Source organism: Rhyacophila brunnea, unplaced genomic scaffold (genome assembly GCF_057557595.1).
Source record: "Rhyacophila brunnea isolate RB1 unplaced genomic scaffold, BYU_Rbru_1.0 scaffold_22, whole genome shotgun sequence".
In the NCBI taxonomy this organism is placed as follows: domain Eukaryota; kingdom Metazoa; phylum Arthropoda; class Insecta; order Trichoptera; family Rhyacophilidae; genus Rhyacophila; species Rhyacophila brunnea.
The window spans coordinates 5,612,429-5,625,083 of NW_028232882.1; the positions used below are offsets into that span (position 1 = coordinate 5,612,429).

General features: G+C 32.0%; 1 protein-coding gene across 1 annotated transcript in view; it reads left to right on the top strand.

Moving 5' to 3' along the window:
• The window catches only part of LOC147069965 (thrombospondin type-1 domain-containing protein 7B-like), a 116,430-nt gene that overhangs the window by 35,767 nt on the left and 68,008 nt on the right, over window positions 1–12,655 (top strand). The window contains exon 2 of the mRNA XM_085949891.1: window positions 9,022–9,137. Coding sequence (XP_085806017.1) covers window positions 9,022–9,137 — 116 coding nt within the window. The remainder of the gene's footprint in view (window positions 1–9,021; window positions 9,138–12,655) is intronic.

Sequence of the window (12,655 nt, forward strand, 5' to 3'; positions counted from 1 at the left end):
CAGTGTTGCTGATGCAAGATGCTGAAGCGGGGGGGGGGGGGAAACCGCACGTCAACATAAAGAATATGGAGCCTAGGTATCTGTAAACATCAGCATCTCTACCATATCTTTCCTTTACTTATTTTGACAGGTTTAGATATAATATGAATCAATATTTTAATGAGATTTATATGTATATATTGGTAAATACTGTTTTTCCATATATTTTATTAATACCGGTATTCAATACGAAATACCGATTTACCGGTATTGGTATTAATTTCAATCCCTACCGTATATGAAAAATAACATTTTACAAACGCGTAGAAGAAAACTTTCAAACATGTTAGCGTGTACCCTACTATATTACGATACGGATAAGAGCAATTTACTCACTTTTATAGTCAGCTGTGATTGTTTTATTGTTATTAACACGGAACAAATCGTATACAGTATAAAAAATTAAAAACAATCTGTATTTTTTAACGAAAACAATAAGAATTATAGCTCCGACAAACGCACACATCATCAAAGGATAATATTTTCTAGAAGCATTTATGGGCCAATAAAGTAATTTCTTTGTTCCCATAAACAAAGTAAAAAGCTGAAATTTTTATAGTTTTACATTTGAATCAATTATAAATATATGGCGTTGCAGTCGAAGGAAAGGGATGAAAGGGCTGTGCCAGACCTTTTCAAGACATAACTGTTTTTTATTAAACATACATATAGCCAATAGAAAAAATCTTTTTCGAAAAAAGTAAGACACCCGGCAGGAACCGAACCTATGTCTCTTGGGTATCGCGCCCTGTGCATTACTACTATTCTACGACTGCCATACTTACTAGCGACAAATTTTAGCTATTGGCCTTTTTAATACCTGCTCATAAGCGCTCTCCAAATTGAGTTACGACAGGCGATCGATTTTTGTATTCTAAATAAAAGTATTTATTACTTTTTGGTTACTAACCGGCGTCACGGATCACTCCAATATTTTCTGTTGTAACTTACTTGAACTTGCTAATAATTTTAAATATTAGTGGTAATGCGCAGTGACGCAGATTCGATTATGCCGGGTGTCTTACTTTTTTTGATTTTTTTTTCCTATTGGCTATATTTTCTCATGAGTGTTTTCAATAATTAGAATAGTACATTCTTAAAGTGAATCATTCGTTGAATACAAGAAATAGTTATTTTATGTTTTTTTTCTGTTTATAATTATCTTATTTACTTTTTATCCTATAAAGAAAAAATTGCTGGTCATCTCATTTTGCGTCTTTTTATTATTACGTTATTTGAAATACTATTTACTAGTCAAAATAAAATCTTTCATAATATTCTACATCTACAAGTATAGAAACGGTAGTACCTATGTAGAAAATTTAATAAAGCAAAATACAATTATTATAATATTACTTACCTATTTGGGTCATTACAGTATTAAAAAAACGTAATAAAAATAGATTTTTTAACCAGAGTTTATGTTCAACGTATATTATTTATCTATTACGCCACTGTATTTCTACTATAAACTGTTTAAATTTTTCTTAGTTAGCAGGTTATTTATTTTCGTGGTTAATAATTTATAATGAAAAATCTGTCTTGCATAGCTCACCACCACCACAACACTAAATATATTGATCTATATAGAAAGGGTACCCAACCTTTTTGAGGTTGGGAGCTACTTTTCATCTTAATTTTAATGGCGATCCACTTCTAATAAGAATCTTATAGAATTGTTTGTTGTTGCTTTTTTAGTAGTTCTTCAAAGTTAAAAATTTTCATTTTAAAATGCAAAATATCGTTAAATATTTGCAAAAACATAATAATTTTAATATTTTCGATTTTTTTAGATTTATCATTTATTTTATTAAGACGGCAAATAATTTTCAACTTTAGGTGCGACAATAATTTTTGACTCGCTGGCAATAGGAGAGCGAACGTCGAGCTGTGAACACGTCGATTTGTTTCGTGATGGCGAAGGGGGTATTAATTCTTAAATCGTGTAAAGATGACTAAAAAAACGTTACCCATTTACTGGAAAAAGAAAATATGTCAATGAATATAATATTGCTGTTACTAATAGAACAATAAACAGAACATTAAATGGACGCATGTTGGATTTATATTACAAATTATATTTTGTTCGGTACGCGTCATGTGCACAATCCGCGCATCGCCTAGCCACGATCTTTTTAGACCATGCCTCAACTGAGGTATACGCCTTAAGTGAGATATTTGACAATTGGCAATCTTCAAATAATTCGGCTTATAATTACTTATTGCAAAACGCAAACCGTCATCAAGGTGATCATTCATCAAACGTGTTCGATATTTCGATTTAATAAATTTCATATAAGAAATTGTAGTTTCACATATTTATGTTCTTCCAAAACACGATAAAATTCAAAGATATGCGTCTTTTAAATGTGAGTATTTTTCTTGATTCATTACTTTCTATATATCACAAGATTTCAATAATTGCGTCAACGCAACGTCCGTCATTTTGCAATTCAATCAACTGTAATTCGAAATCCTCCATTACTATGGTTTGAGCTAGACTTTGGACATTGTTTTCATCTATCAAAACCAATTTGTCTTACGATCGGGAAATTATTTTTTTCATCCATGGTTATAAATTTAAAATATGAAAATAATTATTATTTTCAAAATTCACAATCGGGACTGAGATCGACATGTCAAACTTTCAAATTACAATTAGAGTATATGCTTCATAACTTTGCACTCCGGTGCTAGGATTGAAAATGATGTAATTTATTATTAGATATATCAATACATGGCTGTATAGACGCATCCTCAAAATTCCTTGGACTGACCGGGTGACAAATGTTGAAGTTCTCAATCGAATGGGGAAGGACCGATAAGTTCTACGTAGTATCAAAACCAGGAAACTACAATACCTCGGCCACATTATGAGAGGACAAAAATACAGCATTCCCCAACTTGTCATTCAAGGAAAGATCAATGGGAAGCGTAGCAGAGGACGGCGCCGCATTTCGTGGCTTAAGAACCTCCGTGATTGGTATGAGTGCAGCTCCACCGAACTGTTATGGGTAGCAGACGACAAATATAAGATCGCCTTGATGGTGGCCGACCTCCGCTAGGGGATGGCACAATAAGAAGAAGATATCAATACAATTGAATTGCATTTGATCTAATTTTATGCGAGGTAATCAAGCAAAGAGTATACTCTACTCCATAACATGATTTCGAGACCTACAAAATTTGGCAGTAACCCCATGAATTGTGTAGAAAAATAAATCAAAATTTGAAGACAAGGTAGAACAAAGGACTCTTGAGAGGACTCATGGACGGAACATGAGTTTTTGCATCACAAAATGAGTCTTGTGAGTGTTTAAGATCCTAGTTTGGTGGAATTTGGAAACGGTGTAGACAGTATTTGGGAATTTAGAGTACGCTTTACTGATCAGTGTTGTATCACATTCATGAAAATAAAATAATAAGTACATTAGTTTGAACAAATTCGAATTCATTTTAATTTATAATTGTCAATTGTAGAAGTATTTCCACAATCTGTTTGATAAATGAAATGTTTTAGAATCTATAACATCACAACGAAAGTTAAAATGGACAAGCCGTAAACGAATACGGGCTAACGGGGATTTTGCTTCGCAGTCGACCGGTCGGGTACCCTTGATGTAAATTATCTCCACAAACCTGAAACATCGATTGAAAACTAGCTAAATTTAGAGTAGAGAAGAAAAAACAACAGGTACTGAGTACATATTATTATAACCGGGTGTTTATTCTCAGAATTGAATTCAATTCTCTGACAACATATTTTGTAGTATTTCTTTTGTGTAGACACTGTATATATATATATATATAGGTATACTAAATTTCTGCCTTTTTCTTTGTTATTTTTAGGCCTTTTTAAATATACTAATTTTTAAGAAATTTTCACCGCAGTGTTACCAAACCTCTTTTTTCTTAAAGTTGGTAATAATGTTTCTAGTTAGTAACGTATATGTCCAAAAATATTTGTGAAAAAGTGTGGGGCGGTAGAGAAAAAACGTGTATAGTAACCTAATAGAATAAGCTAAGTATCCGAAACCAAATGGACTCCAGACTATTAAAAAAATAAACATACCAGTACAATGTGTATTATTTGAAGTTGGTATTATTGAGAAAGGCTTAACACACGAAAGGGGTAGATTAAAGCGAAACCTACATGATTTTTTTTCGTTTCGTAGCAACACTGTAAACAATGCGAGCTTTCGTAGTATTTAAGCTTTTTTCATTTTCGCTTCTACGAAACTTATTCATCATTATTACAAACCAATTTTATATAAAATGAACCAATTTTTATTTCACTCGTTGGATATTTTTCAGTTTCAATTCTTGTTCGGCCGAATCAAGTCGATTTATATAAAAAAAAAAAACAATTAATAAGTACCTATCATAACATTAGTTTTGCAATTATTTTAAGTATTAATAAGGTAAGATTAATAATATATTTTTTTTACTAAGTATTATATTAGTTGATCGTAATATTGCTTTTTACTACGTTTTTATTAGCTCGTTTTCTTGTTTGTCCGGTACAGATTTTTCTTGTGCAGTACAATTTTTTTTTTATTTGTCCATGATTTTTAACTAACTTCCAGACTAGCTAGACATTTTAAACTTTTAGAATATATCATAACACGACGACAATGCATTATTTTAATACTTTTGGCCATCTTTAAGCAGAATTGAATTCATTTTCAGTTAATTCTGTTTTGTATGTTTCGGAAAAAAATCGTTAAAAGTAATATTATTTACTACTCACTATTATTGGTTGCTAAGTGGGTCCTAGCAACTCAATTATTAATATACCTACACGTGCGTTACTATGTAAATCAATATGAAATGTCAAAATGACATTTCAATATTCTATAATATTTATTCAGTATTTCTATCAAGTACAATAAAAAGTTTTTATTAATACATAGAATTGTCAAGTTTATATGATTCAACAGAAAATTTAAAAACGTGGTATATAAAAAGTTCTTTTTATCTTGTAATTATTAAATAATGAATACCTACTTATTTATTCGTTTATTTTTTTGATTTTTGAATTATTGGCTCTTGTAGTACCCTGGTAGTAGCCTGGTCATGATCTTTTTAGACCATGCCTCAGCTGAGGTATAGCCTTATTTTTTTAGTAACGATGGCCAAGCGGCTACCGCGTCGGTTTATATTGTCGTGGAGTACAGGTTCGAATCCCAGGTCTAGAAAAGATTGTTTTTCAATGTGTATTTGGATCCAGAGTATAGACCCAATGGATTGAGCAAGTGGCTAACATCTATTTCTTGTACAAAAAACGAAAATATGTTAATACAACTTTGACCCTGTAGAGGCCCATAAATAATATTAGTATCGAACAAGGAAAAAAAATAATAAAATATTTGAAGTTAGCAATTTATATAATTATAAATTACAACGTGCCATAGAAAGGAAAAATTTCTTCGTTGAAACAGGAAATTTGAAACTGACTGGTTGAGCTTATATCATGTGTATCGTAAAATACCTAATGGTCTATCTCCGATAACATTTATTCAAAAGAGACCTTATATATTAACGAAAGTTAAGTGTTCAACCGATGTCTACCGTTAGTGATCATGTATGCGTGTGAAACATGTGTAATGTATGATAAATCTCTAAACACTACGAGTATGCAGTGTATCGTGGCATGTAAATATGCATGTTAGGCGTAACAAAAGAAACCAATAAATAAGGAGGCAAACAAAAGTACGTGATGTCGTTTAGAGAATGGATGACAGTTGGACAATTGCAGTCATACAGTGGTATCAATCGTCACCAAACGACCACGAGGACGCCCTAAAACACACTAGATCGATAAATTCATTTATTTAGTGAGTGTATGTGGTACTTAAACTAATGTGTTATTATTTCAAGCATTTTTCTTTCAATTTAACATTTTTTGTGTATCACGAAATCCTAATTACTTTTAAAGTGTATCACTAACTGAAAAAAGTTTTAAAACTCTGGCCTGCTAGTTTTTGAAACACCTCCACTTGTGACACGTTCGCGTTATGATTTTTCGAGGTGGGTCCTGCTCAAGGATAGCTGGAAGTGGGTTGCCTTTTGGATGATGCTATAACAAGATTTAAATCTAGAGTGGGAAGAAATATGTATTAAAGAATATATTATTACATTCAATAGTCAAGCCTGTATCTTTCCTTTATTCAACAAATAATTCACAAAATTTTTGAGAATGTAACATTCTATATATTATTGAATACTTATACATAATTTGAAAACACCTCAGATATATAATAGGCGTGGTATTAAAAAAAAGAATTCAGTACAGTTCGGTTATCAGGAATACAGCGGAAAACACATTTTGAAAATAGCCGATAAACTGGATTATTTGTTAGGTTAACCTAACCAAACCTAACTTAACCAAACCTAACCTAACCTAAACTAACCCAAACTAACAAATAATCCAGTATATCGGGTATTTTCAAAATGTGTTTTCCGCTGTATTCCTGATAACCGAACAGTAACAAAAATTTCCTATAGTAGATATAATAATTCGTGGAGTTACTGCCAAAAGTCGAAAGTTTGGTCTCGAAATCGTGTTATTGATTAATTGCAATTTGAAGTTTTACATGCCTTCTAAAATCAGGCATTGTGCTAATTTATGTGTGATTTTTGTGGACGTTATATATATTGGATGACCTTGAATTTTTATTCTAGCATAATATACATATATCTGACGTATTTTCAAATTATGTATATTATTCAATATTCATTAAAGTTTGTCACGTAAACTAAACGCGCATTCAATGTTGGTAATGTTCGAAGACACTTGACGCGCTTTGTATTACAGAATCCGTTTTTAAAATCTTGGTCTATAGCAATTGGCTTTCACATTTTTATCTTATTAATATGTTCTGTGGGCCTGCGAGTAAAATGTATTAAACTTTAAAAATTACAAAATGCATATTCTAGGGGCGGCAGGTTATATTATGAAAGTATGGTGAAGCAGGCTGGTATGGTGAAAAAGTATGGTGAGGCGGGCTGGTAATCAAGTTGCGGCAAAATTTCCACGTTAACATTATATTATATGTGTACGTTATAATGACCAAAGTAAATCCTCCGTGATGCCCTGATTTTTTTTGCTATTTTTCGTAAGTTGTCGGCTGTTGTTGGCCTGATTCATTCAGTTGTATGAGAAAGCCGATTCCTTGCCCCTCTTTTTATTTAATACCTATATGTGCATATTATTGAAAACGTGACTATAATAATATTATGTTTGGTATTTTTGATAAGCAGTATTGTGAATCTATAAAAGGCACTAAACAACTTAAGAGCCTTAATTTAATTTTGATCATAACGTGAGTTAAGTCTATTCATTTTATGAGAACAATAATGTAGGCATCTTTTGCACTAAGTAATATAACTCGAAATAGGATGCTTTAAAATTTCGTTAAGTAGGTACGTTTTAATACGGAAATTTTACTGATCGTAACGTTTATGGCTCAAACGTAACTCTTTTAACTGCGTCTTTATCGTTTATGATAATCATAATATGTTTCCCTAATATGATTTTTTTAACGAAATGTTTTACCGTCAACATTTATCACTCGAATTTGCATAGATACTAAAACACGGTGCACGGCACCCGCTTCATGAAGCGAATTTAAATGATAAAAGAACAGTCAACATTTTCAACTCGGTTCAAAATGTATTTGGGTTTTCGGCGTGTTATGCAAATTATTTTTTTTTCGACGTTTGGAGGCTTGTCCGACTCAGGAATTTTAGAATAATAATTTCCATAATACGGTGAAAATCAAGATTCAACACAAATACTGTGATTAATTTAAAAATACACTGTTTTTCGCACGATTTTTTCGCTGTCTTCAAAAAAGCGCATATCTTCTAAGCATACATACGTATTGAGTTCTAAAACATTTTTGACATAAGAGCAATAACTCTTGTCAGTTTACCCATACGTAGTGGATACTCTGGAAAAACAACCGTAGTCATGAACTGGTTTCGCATGCGGAGACTACGCACAAAAGGATATCTTATACAAGGTTCCATGAATAAATAGGACATTGAGAAAGAGGACGGTGAAAAACAGAACATGAAAAAACAAAACAGTGACAAAACAGAACAGCGATAAATAGAACTATGACCGATACAGTTTTCAGTACGCCGAAAAAAAATCAAAATATATAATGCGTGCATAATCGCTGGAAAGCCTCAATTAAACGGGACTAAACTTGGAGTTGCCGGCAAGCTAGGTATATCCTGTCTTAATCAATCTATTATGTTCAAAATGAAAAATAACAAAATAATGAGTTGAGTAATTCTGTGGAGTTGTGCATGATTACCAAAATCAAGCAGATAAATTGAGGTTTTTAGGCCAAATGGCCATCATGTAGTGATTATATATATATTCAAAATGTATATATATTTCGTTTATAAGTAGTATTTATATTATTTAATTAATAAATAGATACGACAAAAAATAAATGTTTTATTTTTCCCCTGGCTGTTTTGTTTTGTCACTGTTCTGTTATATCATCTTTTGTTTTGTCCGGTTACCCTTATACAGAATACAGCTGTGTTCTACGTGAAATCAAAGCTTTCAACATCGTGTTATCGTGGTATCTCCTGTTTCTCGTTATATTTAACGAGATATTTTTTTGTCAAGCGGATTTTTTCCGCGCTGTGTCTGTGTGATGTAAAAACTGCGTTAAATTACGACGCTACACTGAAACTGCGGAAAATAATCACGCGGATTTTTATCGCAGCGATAAAATTTGCTGTGTGTGAAACGAACGTAACATTAAATTAATATCGCCGTATTACGTTAAATAATGGTACAGAGTTCACAAAAACGTCACGTAACTTCCGTATATCTACCTAACTGGGTTTAAAATAATATTATTTCCTTATGGTCTTCATTTTATATAACAATGACAAACCTTTCCAACGCTGGGTATTGTAGCCAGTGTAATAACATAACTTTTCCGTACTTTCCAGCGTGCAGCCAATCCGAGGAGAGAAGCAATTCAAAGCAAAAATGTGGCGAGTTCTGACGCTGTTCGCCGCCATTTCTCTTTCCGCCGCACCGCCAGCGCTCGCTAAAACATCTTCAGGTATTTTAATTAATAAATTTCATTTATTCCATTTTATATTGTTAAACAAAATTCCTGAATATTTGCTGAAAATATTACGTAAAGTTCTCTCGAGCAATATGTAACTTTAACTTTTACGGTACGCACATTGTTTGTGTAAGTAAAAAATAAATTGCGGCAAAAATAATGGCATGTGTACAGTGGTGTAGTTATAATACATCTTAGGCTCATATCGTCGTTAATTTTTTGCAACTACGTATCTCAAAAAGCACATTTTTTCAGGAGAGACAAAAAACAATTTTATTCTTTCAGTTTTTAATTCAGAAATAAATTTTCGTTTATGATATGAAGCGCCTAGTTTCAAATCCTCCTAAAACGGTTTTTGATTTTTTTTGAGTCATATAGGTATGTATTTAGATGGATATTTTTGTTACCTATATGATGGCCAAATATTGAACTTTAAAAAACGCCAAAAACCGTCAATACGTATGATCAAAAATTAGGGTAATTTTTAAAACCCGCTTAAATAGTTGGGTGTGTTTTTCAAATACCCCTAAAATGGAAAGACAAACTACTTTTTAGAATGTACGAATTAAAAAATAAATAAGTACATAAAGTTCACAGATTTAATAGATATGAGTTTTTCTCATTTTTCTCAGAACTACCTAAAATCGTTTTAAAGGCTTTTGAAACTAGGCGCTTCATAATATATCCATTTATTATAGTTTGGTACACATTTATGTTCATGAAAAAAATGTTCTTTTTCTTAAATCTATCGCATTAAACTTTTGACACATCAGTCATGTTGTCGAAAATACGATAATTTGTTGAAACTTTACGGTGAACCATTCCACAACATTACTACAGTAAACAGGTATCTTGAGTTACGAGAAAAAACTTCAGTACAATCATTGTGCTGTGTTCAGTTTTCTGTGTACTTACAAACACGTATCTCATCTTGTTATTGTGCCATCCCCTAGCGGAGGTCGGTCACCATCAAGGCGATCTTATATTTGTCGTCTGCTACCCGGAACAGTTCAGTGGAACTGCACTCGTACCAATCACGGAGGTTCTTAAGCCACGAAATGCGGTGCCGTCCTCTGCTATGCTTTCCATTGATCTTTCCTTGAATGACAAGTTGGGGTCGATTGAGAACTTCAACATTTATTTTGTCACCCGTTCAGTCCAAGGAATTTTGAGGATGCGTCTATACAGCCACATCTCGAAAGCTTATATCTCAAGTTTATAATATTATTTATACAAGTCTTTTATTGTAATATGAGTTTTTTGTAAGATTTTAGGGTACGTGTGTGCGTATTATTATTCTGCATCTTTTGACCTAGTAACTCAAAATTGACAAAAAATGAGATACGTGTTTGTAGAAAGTTATCGACGATATGCAAAAATCAAGAAAACATCGGTGTTTGTAAAATATGATATGCCATTATTTCCGCCCGTAATTTAGTATAGGTACATATTATGTATCTATAGCCTGAGGGTACATATAATATATAAAACTGATATTAGAATATGATATTATCTATAACGAAGATTCCTTCCTAGGGCTATTTAATATCATATTCATTCACATTAATAATAAAAGCCAGAATCTGGATTATTATTCAATTACAATTCCACATATTATTATTACCAGAGTGATCGTCCATATATAATTAAAAATAATATTCCAAAATATAAAGCAAACCCGATTGAAACAAAATACAATGTGTTATAAAAAAATGTATACCACTGTTTATCGCCCTTAATAAAAATAAATTGAATAATACATTATATCATTAACATTGCAGGCATATAAATATACCTAATAATATAATGTAATAGTTTCTGCAATATATCAACCTACAGGTATTCTGCGTTATATATTTATGCTTTCATAGGCTGTAATAATATGTACGTAAATGAATATTGTTTTTTGTATAAAATACCGTTACATCTACCAGTAAATTATGTAAACAGATTGATAAATTAAACTAGAGTTGAAGGCATTTTATTATCAGTTTTCAAGAAAATTTTATATCATAATATATGTTCTTAATTATGCGATATTATTCCACGTTGACAATGACTATACAGTTGCTACGATCTAGTTGCATTAAATCACTACGAGGGGGTTCTGTAGCGTCCGCCTGAGCTCAGTCCATCAAAGGCCTCGATATAAGGCACACGAATTATACACTCACTCCATGGCCCCCACAAAGGGGAGGCTGACAGGGCTCTAACCTGGGGGCCCGGGCTCAGGAAGGGCCCGGCGTGGCGAATCGATCAGATAAGTGATTTAAACACACATCACAAATTCTCTCAAATAGTAAAAAAGTCGCCTTTAGCGCTATTTATCTTCAATATTATTATTATTTAAAATTATGTGGTTGTACGATACATTTTTTAATTGTGTATCGATACTCGACAACTCCATAATTCAAATAGATGATTTCAAATATACGAAAAACACTAAATATTCACATTAATTTTACCGCGTACACCATTTGGAAAATGCTACTGTAGAGCGTCACATTGCCTTTATCTTTAGCGATAGGTAGGGGGTCCGTCAAAGATCCTAGCCTGGGGGCCCTCTTCAGGATGTGGGGGCCATGACTCACTCACATAAATTATAATTAACAATATGTATTATAATCAACTCCAAATAAATCTAATATCACAAGATCCCTCATGTGTTTCAACAAACAAAATCCAGTTACCGCCTAAAACAATTTATTATCTAACTGATATTTAGGGTCCACTGTCAGACTTCAATTCTTTGTACACTATCGCAATGAGTTAGCTACGCCACTGCTTATTTCATTTTGAATAATTTCGAATTATTAATTGGAGTTATGAAGTCAAATTACATTTGATTTGTAGATGGTGATTCTGAAAATGTGGCACAAAATTCAAATCCAGACTCACAACAAAATGAAGAGTGAAAAGAATGAAGTTTGGACTTGTTTTTTTACCAATTAGGTACCTCATCTAACATTTTTTTTATTTGTAAAGTTTTCACCGATGATAATCAATTCGGTTAACTTTAATCCTTTTGCCTACACTGTTTTCTTGTTATTGACGTTATTCTTTGGTTTAAAATTATTATCAATCTGTAGTAAATAAAATAAAAATCCAAAATATACATAGTACTTTTTTCGGTACAGACAGATGACAACTTTCCAATGATTTTTCTTATAGATTTTTAAAAACTGTCACATCAATATGACAGTTTGTCAAAAAGATTTGACGACCGCATTTCAAAAATGTATCCAGTTCTACACAGTTAATGCCGCCAATAATGAAGCATAATGCACTCTAATCTAGATCATTCAAACTGGTTTTGTAGGGAAGTCAATACCCTACCATCCACATAACTTGGCAGGAAACCATTAATTTATAATTACAATGTATCTTGCAACATAATATTGTTGAAATAGCAAAATAAGCGATTTATGTGAATCAATCAATTTTTAACAGAAAGCTAATTTAGCAAAAATAATTCAATAATTATATTAATCAATTATTTATAATTTACAAAA